The sequence below is a fragment of the Emydura macquarii genome, unplaced genomic scaffold, assembly GCF_026122565.2.
Source record: "Emydura macquarii macquarii isolate MOO-44397 ecotype Brisbane River unplaced genomic scaffold, CSIRO-AGI_Emac_v2 contig_1644, whole genome shotgun sequence".
Taxonomy (NCBI): Eukaryota; Metazoa; Chordata; order Testudines; family Chelidae; genus Emydura; species Emydura macquarii.
In genome coordinates, this window is record NW_027131781.1 from 13,317,271 (window position 1) to 13,332,080 (window position 14,810).

Sequence of the window (14,810 nt, forward strand, 5' to 3'; positions counted from 1 at the left end):
CATCTGCACGGAATCTTTACTCCTTAGTATTTCTTAATGCCCTGGTTTTCTTCCCCTTCATAATCTCCAATTGACACATCTTAACCGGCTTTTGGTGTCACAACCATAAGGGGATGCTAACTTGAGATGGGAAATATGTAGTAGGAGCAGAAGAATTTTTTCACAATGTCATCCTATCTCCATGCATACAACCCTCAGAAGCACGAACAATGGAAGAGAAAACACAAGAGCTAGGAGGTGGTAGAACTCTTTTCCTGGAGGCTCCCGCAGCTCCTTTATTAGCAGTAGTACTAAATATTTATATTATCATAGTGCCCACAGTCCCCCAATTGGGACTGGGACCCCATTGTGCCAGGCACTGTACAGACACAGAAGAGAGATCATCCTTGCCCACAAGGGCTTACAACCCAAAGCTCTTTTTTATATTAATATTTATTTCTGCAAATCTTTACCCAAGACACTTTAATTGCATTGCTGTAAACAAACAGCTTCCTTTCAAGATTTCTTCCGTTTGCATTTGGCCAATTATTCTTTGCCTTCCCGGGCCTCTTATTACATTTGGACCTGTGTTCCTCTCACAAAAAAAAGACATCACTTAATACAAAGACATTTTATTCCTTTCATTGCTTGATGCTTTTCCCAGTCTTTGATACACTCATGATTTTTTTTAAATGTCACATTTTAACAAGTATGATTTTCATTTCCCCGTATATATTCTGCATTTCTTTTTCTACATTTGGTGCTGTTCACTAGTAAAGTCCCATTGTTTGAAGCTCTCTCCTCAGTCCCCTGAGAATTACAGATGGATAAAACATTGAGAAAATGGACAAGGTTTTGTTTATTCTGTCAATATTTTCTGGTTTTCAAGATTCTCCATAACTTTCATCAAATCAGAGCAATTCTATGAAAATCTAATTTTTTCCTCCCAACACTGTTGCTCACAACATTTTTCGCCCCTCTTTATCTCAATTCTATGAAAAGTGAAATGTTGAGGTCTTGCAAACCCTGTAAAATGAAATCGGCAAAACTTTCACTTATTTTGGCCAATTTCATCAAGTCCTAGTGTGACATCACCAAATGCAGCAGGCGGATTAAAGTAGGGATGGATAAATCAGTATTGATGAAAATAAACTCAAGCTGAATCCATGCCCCTAAATGTTCTATTATAGTACGAAACAACTCACTTAACTGGGTTATTTGCCTCTTTTTTTTTTTTTTTCAGACTGTTCTCCCAGAATTTCTGACACTGCAGGAAGTACCTTGTAGGAGACTTTGCCTTCAAGAGATTCCCAGCCCAGTTTTGCAAACTCAAGAGGCTCACATGGTTCATAACAGTAACCACGTTACTGCTTATTCATCCCAAACCACTGAACCTTCTGAAGTTCTGGCATCATGAATTGCAAAGGGAAGGATTTTACTAACAAACATCTCAGTATAGAAGCAATGGTGGTGCAAACAGTATATGACCTATCCAACAGCATAAATCAATAGAAAATGCTTCCCCTGTACAAAAGGAGACAGGACTCACCCCAAACGTATCCTCCTCTGGTTTGTGGGTCACAGTGATAGGTGGGGTGGGGCTTACTTCATAGTAACCAACTGGAACCAGAAGAGCAAAGAGGAAACATTCAATTTGTGCCCCCAAGGAATTCCACAGGCATCAGAACATCCCAACCGTGTGATGTCACACTACACAGCACTGGTTAGCCTAAAGAATGAGGTCTCCTGCCTCCTATTTCAAAGGCTTTGAAGTCAAGTGTTATTAGGGTTGTAACGTCTCCTGAACTGGCAGAGATAGACCGAATGAGTTAATGGGATCCTATTTTCTATTTAAGATCACTACGATCCTACGTAACTCAGCAGTGAGGAAGCTGACCCAAGTTACTGACTGGACTCAGTGCCACTCCACCCCCACTAATGAGACACAGTCTGATCCCAACTGCCTGTGGGTGAATGTGCTTCACCCACCCGCACACTCCCCACACGAGGGGAAAGCTAGTGGTTCAAGCATCCCTGGAATGCAGATTGCTGCAAGACCGAATCCTGCCAAATTAAAACCAATGACTTGAATGATTTTTTTAAATTAAATGCATTTGAATGCATTGAAGTCCCCCAGCCACAGAAGAGATCCAACACTTACCCTACACTCTTGTTCATTGGGCCTCTGCTCTTACTTGGAGGAGTCCCCACTAGAATGAAGAAGGGGAGGGCTTCCAATATCCAGGACCCAAATCAGTCCTTTGGCTTATGCTCAGTCTGCCCCAATAAAGGGGTCAAACCAGTGCTTGTGATGTGGACAACTGTCCTGCTAAGAAGGGGAGTGAGACCCATCAGCTTGTTTCAGATGGGTGATTCAATGACATCTTCTTTGGGGCACTACCAACCTGAACCTAATCTAGATCAGTAATCTTAAAGTGAGAGGTTCCATATTATTTCCCCAGGCCCCTGAACCACATAAGCCCCCATAACACTAGCTCTGAAGACTGCTTTTTCTTTTCGTTTCAATGGATGAAGAATCTATTCCACTGCCCTGTGGCACCCCAAACTACAGCCAGGACTGGAGCTGCTTGAAGAACCCATTGATCACATTTGCACCTCTCTGTCAGGCTGCCAAGTCACCCATGCTACCAGCACAACACAAGGCCTCCCTCCCCATTGGTTCTTCAGGACCCCACTAGGCAGGGATAGACCTGTCCAGGACCTACAGACAGGACAGCACACAAGAACCTTCCTCAATACGCTTGGGCTCTCAAAGAACTTGTTTCCTCCTCTGTGTTTCCCATCGCCTCTAACAATCCCTGCTGCCTAGCGCTAAAGCATTAGATCCCCTCAAATGTCATCTGCAAGGCACTTGGATTCAGGAGGAAAAAAAAGGCAAGAAGGACTTACTTGAGACAAAGTTATCCGTACTCTCTGTGAAAGGGACAAAGAGAGAAGCAACATAATTAACAGCATGATACAGGGACAGCAGCCCCTCCCCTCCAAACACTTCTCAGTCACACTCCCTCATCATTCCAACCAGCCCAGGGAGACTCAGCAGTGTCCCTCTCCGAGTAAGCCACCACTAGCTAATGCCAGCTCATTGAGTGCATAGGGGGCAGAGGGAAAACCTTCCTAGGAAAAGCATTTGCTACTTTCAGAGATTTCTCTGTTTAGATCCAAACTCCAGGGCTGGGGAGGATTTTGGGAAGGTGGGGCAAGAGAACAAAGCTTTCCATCTTTTGTCCCATTTGGCCGTCATTGCTCAAAACGAGCTCAGAATGTGTTGAAGGTCAGGACTGGAGTGTCCTGGAAAAGCTGTGAGGGGGTTTGGGCTGAAACGGGAGGAGTCCTGCAGGTTGCGATTCAGGTGCATTGATAGGGCAGAGACGGCAGCCCGATGGCTCCAATAGCTGGGGGATGGGCAACACAGGTTAGGGAACAAGTCACAGTGGCAGAGCTGTGACGGAGCAAGGACTGGAAGCCTATGGGCTCAGCACCGCAGTGTGGCTGGTAGGGGGAAAGGGTGCCGCACTACATTTGCGCCATCCTGAAAAGCAGGACCTATCAGTCATTCACCTCAGTAACTGGTTCAGGGTGTCCAGTCAAGTTCCTTCAAAACAAAACAGCTCGTCAGGGCCCCAGATGACAATGTCTTAAACTCTCGGTGCCCATCCATTGACACAGCACGAGAACGTCATCATCTTTCAATGCACTCGCCAGCATAAGAAACCGAACCTGATGCTAACAGGATTGAACGCAGCTTTGCTGGCCGAGAGTGCCTGGAATGATGCTGCAGCATTCCCGTAAAAGTGTGGCCGAGGCTTGGAAGGGAAGCCATTACAGTCCCAGGGTGATACGCAAAGCTCCCCATGAACTGACGTTTGGTTTACAGGGATTTGGTTAATTGGTCTGTGATGGATTAGATCAGTAGTTCTTGACTCCCAGGCAAGTCACTACACTTTTTTATTTGAGGGAGCTGGAAATTTTCTAGAGAAAGGAGCACAGGAGCCAGAAAAGAGCTGAAAACAGAGATTGGGGACTCCCTACTAAGAAGGGCAGACAGGCCTGTCACCAGAGCTGATCTAGAGAACAGAAGGGTGTGCTGTCTGCCGTGAAATAAGAGACAGGATGTGGGTCTGAGGTGGAAGAGGAGCCTAAAGGCAGCAGGAAAGAATCCATGGATTGTCCTTCACTTTGGAACAAATGATACTGCTACATTCTCACTGGGACACATCAAGGAAGACAATGACAGGCTAGGGAAGACACTTAAAGAAATGGAGGCTCAGGTGATCTTCAGAGGGGTTCTACCTGTCCCTCAAGGAGGAGACTGAAGTCAAGACAAGATTATGATAACCAACAGATGGCTCAGACAATGATGCTATAAGGAGGGCTTTCAAATGTTCAGCCACTGAGGTCCATGAATGGACCGAGGACTGTTCTCATGGGATGGACTCCACCTGAGTAGGAAAGGAAATATGCTTCTTGGATAGAGGTTGCCACAACTGATTAAAAGAGCTTTAAACTAGGAATTCAGGGGAGATGCTCATGTAATCTCCACATCTGATTCCAATACTGAGTGGGAGGAAAATTAAGTAAAAGAGGATACAGCCATGATGAAAGGAACAAGAGAGGGTAAGAGAATGGACAAAAGGGGAAAGACAGCGCTAAGCCACTGACAGTAACAATCACTTAGGCGATACTGGCTGTAAAATAAGTGTACCTAATCGGGAGAGGAATCTGGGCGAAGCAAAGCAGAAACTGAGATGTCTGTACGCCAATGCAAGGAGCCTGGGTAACAAAATGGAGGGACTAGAACTACTGGTGCAGGAAGTGAAACTATATATTTTAAAGTGAACAGAAATATCGTGAAATAGTAGCCATGACTGCAATACGGGTCTTGAAGGGTATGTGCTGTTCAGGAAAGACAAAAATAAAGGTAAAGGTGTTAGAGGAGCATTGTATGTTAATGATGATGTAGACTAAAAAATTAGAGGTGATGGAATGGATAAAATGGAATCTGTTTGATCAAAATCACTTTGGGGAAGAAGGCTAACAGAGGCACCACTGAGACAGTGCTTGGATCTACTACAGACATCCAGGATCGGATTTGGATATGGATAAAGACCTCTACTAATTTGAATGAAATAAAGACTACTGGGAATTGGGTGATTATGGGAGACTTTCATTTCCCAGATATAGATTGGATATCAAGTGTGTAAATGGTAGGACCCAGATATTCCTGGATGTGATAGTCAACAGATTCTTCACCAAATAATCACCAAACCTACAAGATTTTATGCCATTTTAGATTTAGTATTGGAAAGTAGTGAGGACCTCGTAGGACTACTGGTTGTAGAGGACAACCTTGATTTGAGTGATCATGAATTAATTCAGTTTATTAACTAAATGGAAGGATAAACAAAAAGAGGTCTGCAACTAGGGTCCTTGATTTCAAATGAGCACACTTTAAAAAGTTAAGAGAATTAGTTAGGGAAGTGTATTAGATTGATTAACTCAAGGATCTGAATGTGGAGGAAGTTTGGAATTACTTTGAGCAAGGGGGAAAGATTCATAAGGAAGGGTAGCAGACCAAACTGGACAAAGAAACATCTCAAACAGATTATAAAGAGAAAGCCTACAAGGAATGGAAGAAGTGATGGTCAGAAAGTGCAGGGAAAAAGTGGGAACTGCCAAAGCCAAGCAGAGTGGACATTGTAAAGGAAATTAAAACCAATAGTAAAAGGTTCTTTACCCATATAAAAAAAAGAAAACAAGGACAGAACAAGTGGGAGCCCTGATAATGGTGTGCAGATTAAAGATAATAAAGGTATGGCCCAACACCCAAACAAATAAGGACATAGAGATCAACAATAATTGGAATACAACACAACACTGGCTTTACAACAGGTAGATCATCCCAGACCTATCTCTTTCTTTGAGAAGATAACCACTTTTATAGACAAAGAAAATGCAGTAGCTCTCATCTATCTGTATTTCAGTAAAGCATTTGATACAGTTCCACGTGGTTAGATCAGTAGATTAGTCAAATTATTAGTTAAATTGAAGATGATGAGGATTAATAGGAGAATCAAAAGGTGGGTAAAAAATTGGTAAAAGAGGAGACAACAATGGGTCATGCTGTCAGGGAGGTTACTAGTGGAGTTTCTCTAAGGTCAGTCTTGGGACCAATCTTATTTAACATTCACATTAATGACCTGGGCACAAAAAGTGGGAGTGGGCTAATAAAATTTGTGCATGACACTAAATTGGGAGGTATTGCAAATCTAGAAGAGGACCAGATCATCATACAAGAAGATTTAGATGACCTTGAAAACTGGATTAATAGAATGGGATGAAATGTAATAGAGCAAAGTGCTCTTCAGGACTAACAAGAAGAATTTTTGCTGTAAATTGGAGATGTGCCAGTTGGAAGTGACAGAGGAGGAGAAACACCTGTGTGTATTGGTCAATCACAGGATAACTAGGAGCCCGCACTGTGATCCAGCCATGCAAAAGGCTAATTGCAATCCCAGGATGCATCAGGCAAGGTATTTCCAGGTAGGGAAGTGTTACCACCATTATACAAGCCACTGGTGAGACCTCATTTGGAGTACTGTGTGCAAGTCTGGTCTCCCATGTTTAAGAAAGATTAACTTAAACTGGAATAGATACAGAGAAAGGCTACTAGGAGGATCAGAGTAATGGAGACTTGAGGAGTTTGGCTTGTTTATCCTAACAAAACAAAGGAGGAGGAGCGATATCACTGTTCTTTATAAATACATCAGAGGGATAAAGAACACAGAGAAAGAGGAGTTATTTACGTTAAGGGCCAGTGTTGGCACAACAACAAATGAACATAAACTGGCCATTGGTAAGTTTAGGTTTGAAAGTAGACATAAGTTTCTAAACATCAGAGGAGTGAAGTTCTGGAACAGCCTTTCAAGGGGCCAAAAAAGAAAAAAATTAACTTGTTTTAAGAATGAGCTTATGACTGAGTTTATGGAGGGGAAGGTGCGATGAGATTGCCAACAATAGCATATGGCCCATCCATGACTCCTGATAGCAAATATCTCCAGCAGCCAGAGATGGGACACTAGATGGGATGGGCTCTGAATTACCACTGAGAATTCTTTCCCAGGCGTTTGGCTAGTGGGGCTTGCTGACATGCTCAGGGTCTAACTGGTTGCTGTATTTGGGGTCAGATGGAATTTTCCCCCAGGTCAGACTGGCAGAGACCTTGGGGATTTTTTGCCTTCCTCTGCAGCACGGGGCATAGGTCACTTGCTGGTTTGAACTAGAGTAAATGATGGAGTCTCTGTAACTTGAATCTTTAAATCAAGATTTGGGGACTCCAGTAACCCGGCCAGAGGTTACCAGCCTATTACAGGAGTGGGCGGGTGAGGTTCTGTGGCCTGCAATGTGCAGGTCAGACTAGATAATCACAGTGGTTCCTTCTGGCCTTAAAGTGTACGAGTCTCTGAGACTCTATAAACTTTCATTTTAAAAAATTCTGCTCCTGGCAGTGAAAATCTCCCAAGTGTAACTAGCAGTAGTAATTATTAGGTGTGTTGAATGTGCAGCTCCTGACATTTTCTAGAGGAACCAACTTTTAAGTACGAGACCATACATTTCAGATGCACTGAATGTCAATGTCAACTTCGGTAATGTATGGCTCAATGAAGGTCAAGAAAAGTAAATCACGTACTGGTTACAACATGGGAGGGGCTGCCACACTGAGAAAGATTCTGGGACACAGGATCATGGGAGGAAAAAATGGATGGGTTTGTAGTGGCAGGTGAAAAAAGGCTGAGAATCTCTGGATTAGGTTTATATATATTCTTTCCTTTTTCAGCACCATCTATACAAGGATTTCAAAACACTTTACAAACATTAGCTAATTCTCCCAACATCGTGGCAAGGCTGGAATGAATATTTAGTGTCAGCTCTTTGGAGCAGCGGGCCTGCTTCCGGTTACCTTTGGAAAGTGCCTAGCATCCACCAAGCACATTGTGGACGAGAGACAAAATGTTGTTATCCCCATTCTAGAGACAGGAACTGAATCATAGAAATGGGAAGCAACAGAGGTGAGAACACGACGACTCCCACCTCTGTGCCATAAACATAGACTGTCCTTCCTCCCAGGTAGGAGAAAGCCTAAATAGATAGGTATCTAGATAGATTATCATCCTTGAAGCTTGAATATAATTTTCCCACTCCCTTCTGTATCTGTTCATGTCTTTAGATTGGTCAGCTCTTCAAGACAGGGATTTTGGTTTCCATTTACTATATCTGACCTGTGGGAAAGCTCTGTGTACACTGACGGTACGATATAAATAATAAATGAAAATACCATTGGCTTTGCTCTATATATAGCAAATGCCCTATTTTGCTCAGTTTTACAGGGGCTGCAGGAGACAGCTTGGGGCTGCCACTTTCTCACGGCATCATTCCTGAAAGCAACAGCATGCACTGCTCTGTTAACTCAATGGTGACTGGTCTGGTGCCACGAAAGCAGAAGGCAGTCCAAGAACACTCCCAGCCTTTCACTGCAGTACAGCCATTACAACCCTCTCATTGCAACCCTTCTAACCAGAGCTTCCCCTGAGTCATTTTTCCTTCTACAATTTTGCCACACACCATCCCAGTGAGACAGTGAGGAATTTCAAATCATTTACTGAGAATACCTAACAAAGAGTTGAGGCAGAGGAACTGGGCTTTCCTCCACACACAACAGCTACTCCAGTTATATGCCAAAAAAGCATGTTCAGTGTCAAAGGAGTGAGAGTCCACTTTAAGTGGTGTCAGAGGTAACTCAGGATACACTGTGTGCCCTAAGCCCTCTCTCACGGAGAGCCACAGAGCAAGGACCCCCAGAAACATTGCAGAATACAAAGTCAAAAATCAGCCAGCCATTTTCTTTTCAGTCAAATTTCAACCCTTTTTTCCCCTTAAGATGCAGATTACGATTCCTCTTGAAGAAGAAAGTGGGGTCCCCTGCCATCATATTGCATTGGTTGGGCAGACCTCACAAGCTAATCAGGGACATGCCCGGTCTGTACATGGCTGATCAGACCCAATTGCCCCATCATGATGTTGTGTTGTTCAAGCGGCCATCTTTCAGATGAGACTTGAAATTAAAGCCATGACCACTCAAAGCCACTAAAGATGCTATGGCACCTTTTTGCCAATAGGTATGTTAGCTCTTAGTTCATGGCCAATTTGGATAGTGCCCCCCCCCCCCTCGAAATCCCCCTGCGGTTTCAACTGGATACACAACTCTTTTTCACACCCATGCCTAGACTCCTGTGCAATGTTGCTCCATGTTATTAGACAGTTACCACATTGTGCACCCGAGGGGGGCTGTATTTAGTGGTAGGTGCAGCGATCCCTGGGCATCGCTTGTATAGCAGTCTGTTCAGTGCTCTGGGATGCAAGGCAGAACAGAAACATAAGTTGTGACTCTCTCACCTGGAAAGGGCCTCTCGAGGAAGTGTCCTTTGATGGTCTGGTTGGCTGTACCCAACTGGTTGGTGGCCACAATGGTGTAGTTGCCATTGTTGTAGTGAGTGGGCTTGTTGAAGAGCAGACAGCCCTCCGACACTTCGCCCTGCTGGTAGAACTCCATGCGGATGATCTCAGTCTCCCTGAGGACCTGGCCGTTGTGCAGCCACTGAAGGCTGGGCTCTGGGTTCCCATGCACCTCAAACTCAATGCAGTGCTCCAGCCGCAGTTCTGGCTCCTCCAGGTTCAGGATGCGTGGGGGATCTAGCACAGAGAAACTAGCATGGGACTCATGACCCAAGTAAACGATCCTGTTCCAGGTATGGATTATTATTACCCCATCTCCCAATAGGCAGCCAGCCACTAAAGTGCACTCAAACAGCTAGATGAATCCTCCATCCCACGGCCGAATTTGCTCTATGTGCAACTTACACTTGCAGTATGAACTGAGATCCTTGCGGTCTGTAAACAGCCACCGTACCAGCTGAGCTGGAATGGAGCCTTGCCCAAAGGAGCCAAGCCTGGTTTTGGTGGTAGGAGATGACCTGCTATTATTTAAGAGTCTCTTCCCTTCGCTCTGGGCTTGACGACATGAAATCAACTAAGCTGGTCTCAGTTGGGAGTGGCTCTCTGCAGATTTTAATAGCTCTCATATCACATTGGTGCAAGGCCCTTCCCAATACGTGTTTGAGGGTTGTTCACATTCATTTTAATGGGCATGTAATGAGCAGTGCAGGATAGAAGGCCATTCAGTCACCACAGTCAAAATCCCCAATAAAGAAACAAGTAATCAAGCCTTACCCTGCCCTGGACAACAGATACATAATAGAAATAAAACATTTCTTTCCCTACTGCATTGAGGGTGTCCACTGGAACCCTTTCATTTCCAGACCCACTCCTCCACCTTCCCCCACCAGTTTAATTCCTAAATGACTCTGAGCTTTTCCTCTGATATGGAGGACTGAATGGGGTCATGCAGACCATCAACCTGAAGGGGCACTGCTGAGCCATTCCTACCTCTACAAAAGCAGCAGCACAAGTACTACCAGCTTTGTAGATCTGGGAAACGAGGTGTGAGATCCGATCTTGCATTTGGACCCCTGAAGACCAGCCCAAATTAAATTTTTTACTGTCCACTTAACACAAGTACGGTTGTATTCCCCTCCCCACACAAGGCAATGGAGCAACCTGCTCATGATAAGGAGGCTTTTCGAGAACATTGTTATTAATTATACTATAATTATAATCATATAATTAATTCATGACTTCTGAATGGCTGCATGTCTTTGGGGACTTTGACTGGTTGAACCTCCCTGGGGGAGTTTCGATTGGCTGAATTGAATTGGCTGACTCCCTAGAGGGAGGTTAGAGGGAGTGTAGCAGGACAGGGATTCAAGCTGGGAGCTCACTCCCATTTAATACATATGCACGATCCCCTTTCCTGAGAGGCCTCTGAACCTAGGGTACCCACACCTAAAGAATTCAAACACCACTCCACCATCGCTGATGAAAATGTAATTATAGCATCTACACGTAAGGCCCAAACCCTGAGGCCACAGAGCATGAACAAGGATAGCCCAGCAGTGTAGGGCAAGGATCACAATTTCATAAAATGAAGGCTCTCTCTTCTTTCCTAATCTCTCACCTTTCCCTGGCTATCACCCCATAATGAGGGGGTGGTACACACCCCCGGACAGTCCCTAACTACCAGGAAAGATCCATCACCTTTCCTCTCTGTTTTTTCTAAAGATGGCCAATGTTTCATGTTGTGAAAGTAGTAGAACAGCAATGCCGAAAAGAGAGAGGTAGAGCTGGGAGGAGCCGTGCAAGATTCTCCACTCATAACTCTGCCAATGCACCTCAGTCCTGACGCACGGCACCCACTCTTAATCCAGTGACTGTGCAGAGTGCCATCCAGCATGTTTCACCCTAAGCCTAGGTCAGAATTTGGTTCCGCAGATCTCCTGGGTGAATGACTAGGAGGGTACCAACGCAATTGGTCACCAAAACTCAAAAATATCAGCTCTTTTCAGAACAATTACATTAGAGCAAATATGGTATAAACTGGCATTGGTTTGCAGGATTCTGGACATGAAAATCAGCATCAACACTTAAAGTGTTTGGAGTAAGTGACTTCAGAGCAAAGCACATTACCCATCTCCTACCAGCTGATCAGATCTGGGACTGTATTAATGTAGGAAATCAAGGCACCCCTATGGAGACCAGAGAATGAAGTTCCTTTTATTTTCCTTAATATTCTATTGTCTACAATTTTGCCTCATCTCTACTGGCGCCCAGTGGTGCCTGCACTGTATGGAATACAACACGTACATGTGTGGACACTTACAACAATGGGGCATAATTCTCTTTATACAGATACCAGCAGGGGTTAGGGATGGGGAGGGATTTCCAAACAACAGATTAAGGGCAAATGTTATGGACACAGCAATACATGGCAAGTCCCAGCTACCTGAGGCAGCAAAGCTGTGTAAACGCCTGTTAAGATCTGGTTTGCATTCAGTTATATTAGGAAGCACATAAAGTTTAGCTCTGTACAGCCTATAAACAAATGGTTTTAAACCTTGTTTTGCACACTTCAACGGCATTCGCTGACTAAACCGATAGGAACAGATCTGGGATGAAATCCTGGCTCCATTATAGTCAATGGCAAAACTTCTATTGACTTCAATGGGGCTAGAGGTTATGTGACTCACTTATAAATGCAGGGAGAAAATTTTAGCCACAGCAAGGCATTTACTCACCTCCACTGGATTTTCCAGAGAGAGGGTATGCACCTGCTTTGTGAGTGCAAGCAGCCACTTCAACATGCCAATGAGACAAGCAGACACATGCATGGCTCAGCAGGTACCTGCAGCACATGTGCAAGTGTGGGACTGGCACACCCACATCTGGATTATGCCCATCTCTGCAGGCAAGCTAAAATGGAGAAAAGCTGGAGGACAAAGTAACTGGCCCATAATGAAAGCTGTGCACATTTCTTTTTACATGTAGTCCTAGGACTGGTCCCTGCCTCGGTCTCCTACAGTTCCTCTGATTCTGCATCCTCACCCTCAACAGCAGCAAATCAAAATGGATATATCATAACCTGGCCACACACTATTCTCCATGGAACACACATCGAAGTAGTTCCCATGCTCACCCTCCCACCAGCCCCTATGTATCCAGAGTCTCCCTGCCTCTACTTACAGTAGACTGTGAGCAGCACACTGGCATTGGTCATTCCCACCACGTTCTCAGCAATACACATCAGGAGGAAACCATTATCCTCACTGGTGACATTCACCAGGGTCAGATTGATGGCATGAACGTTAGTCCAGTTGAGGTTCGTCTGAAAATCCCAAAGAAAAACCATAAGGACAAAGCCAATAAATGATGCCCTTTTCCGACCCATCTGCCCACCTCCCAGCACCAGGACCAGAGGATCCCAGCTCCTATATAAAATGCCATGGTCTCTAACAACCATGGCCAGACAGGACTTCAGTTTCATGGCTCACCCCGTCCGTGACACCATGAGCACCACCATGCACCCAATCACCTGGCGCAAGGTGGTTATAATCACAGCTTCTAAAACAGTGCTAAATAGGATACGTTCCTGGCTCCACTTGTAATTAAGCTATGTTCAGCTGCACCTCTTGGTGACTCACCATGGTCAGCAATGGGTAATTTAGCTAGTGGAGATGCACTAACGTGCCATTAAGGGAGCAGTAAAGGTGTGACACTATCAGCCCACAGAAAGAGCTGCTTTCCTGTCTGGATTCAATATCTGCACTCCACCCTCTAGTACTCTGCTAACCCAGGGTTCCGAATCTGATGCTAGTGTGGACTATACAGTCCATTTTAAATAATCGCTGCATCTCACTTCTCTCCCATGGCGATCCTCAATACCCATCCTGCCCCCATTAAAATGGAACACAAAGGAAACAATGGCCCAGAAAATCCTTAAGGCCAGCACCCCAACTGCTTCATTGCATGTTAACCACCTGGCGATGGATCTTGGCAAGGGCAGTAAAGGCCCAGCCTCCCAAGTCCCTTGATCTCCTACCTGATGAGTATTGATGGAGTGCAGATCTGCAACAGTCCAGTCTACGTCAGGCAGCGGTGAGCCTGAGCCATTGCAGGTTATCACAGCATTCTCACCTTCCCGCACAGTCAAGTTAATGTGGCTGACGCTGATCTCGGGCAGATCTAAGGGAGTCAAACACTAGGATACTTAGGACACCCTGGCCAGCCAAGACACAGGGCACAGGCACCTGGATTCTGATCCTCACAAGCCCCATCCCCCAAGCAGGCTTCACCTTACAGAAAAACAGCCTGCACCACCCTGAATGTCTGCATGAAGGTCGGGAAGGGGAAAACACCGGAGGTGGCGAGTAGTTGGCCTTTTTGTGCTGGGAAGGATGGGTGACATTGGGGACCTCGCCAGGTGGATGGATCTTCTCTGCACTTTGCAATTCTGACACTGCACACAAGTCAGGAAGTTCTGTCCAGCTATTAGTTGCCATCCAAACCCTTATGTCCCTTCTCCTCTTTTCCCCAAGCTCCTTGCACCTGTGCCCTGGGCTGGTGCAGAGGTCTGGGAAGAATAAAGCCACTTCTACAAGGAAAGGAGGCTGTTGGGCTAAGGAATCACTGGCAAGAGATCCAGCCTGAACTAGGACAGGGCATAGAGCTCCTGGTGCTTAAGGGGAAGAGAGAACGTTTCGCTCTAATTTATAACAATCAAGAGAAGATGACCAGGGACGTGTCCTCCTATTAACAGCATCTCTGCTAATGAAAGACACCCCTGCTCTTCCCTCCAAGGTGCCAAAGAAATACTGATTTATAGCAGCTCTGACATACTCCTCCGTCCTGCTGAGTCACCCAAGCACCAAACAGTCACACAGTGTGCAAGAGACAGTGCCAGCTGCCATACAGAGGGGAGGGTGATAGCCAGAAGGGTGACAGGGCACAGCGTGCATAAGGAGGGCACCGAGGGCTGCAGCATGTCTACAGGGAGAAGAGAGTGGGCCCTGAATGAACGAGACGGGAATAGAAGGCAACGGGTCAGTGCAATGGCCTCTCTCTTCTGAAGACTTGGGTTCGAACTTTGACTCCGATCAAAAGTGAATTCAGTTATGGGTCTGCTCTTGTTTCTGTGGGATCACGGAGTCTGAAGAGTCACTAGGAATAGCGAAGGTGCTGGAGATCAGGACTGAGATGCATTGGCCAAGCCCCATGGAGAGCCCAGGAGAGGTTGCAATTCACTCTTGAGTAGCATCAACAAAGCAGTGGGAGTTGGGCAGGAGCCTAGTATAGTGCCCATATTC

The 14,810-nt window shown here is 45.3% G+C and overlaps 1 protein-coding gene across 4 annotated transcripts in view; it reads right to left on the reverse strand.

The window, feature by feature from the left end:
- The window catches only part of NTRK3 (neurotrophic receptor tyrosine kinase 3), a 297,966-nt gene that overhangs the window by 181,400 nt on the left and 101,756 nt on the right, over positions 1-14,810 (reverse strand). For all 4 annotated transcript variants that reach the window (XM_067555657.1, XM_067555661.1, XM_067555659.1 and 1 more), the window contains exons 6-10: positions 13,547-13,689; positions 12,691-12,832; positions 9,451-9,747; positions 2,890-2,913; positions 1,529-1,599 (exon numbers count right to left, since the gene is read on the reverse strand). In XM_067555657.1, the coding sequence (XP_067411758.1) occupies positions 1,529-1,599; positions 2,890-2,913; positions 9,451-9,747; positions 12,691-12,832; positions 13,547-13,689 (677 nt within the window). The remainder of the gene's footprint in view (positions 1-1,528; positions 1,600-2,889; positions 2,914-9,450; positions 9,748-12,690; positions 12,833-13,546; positions 13,690-14,810) is intronic.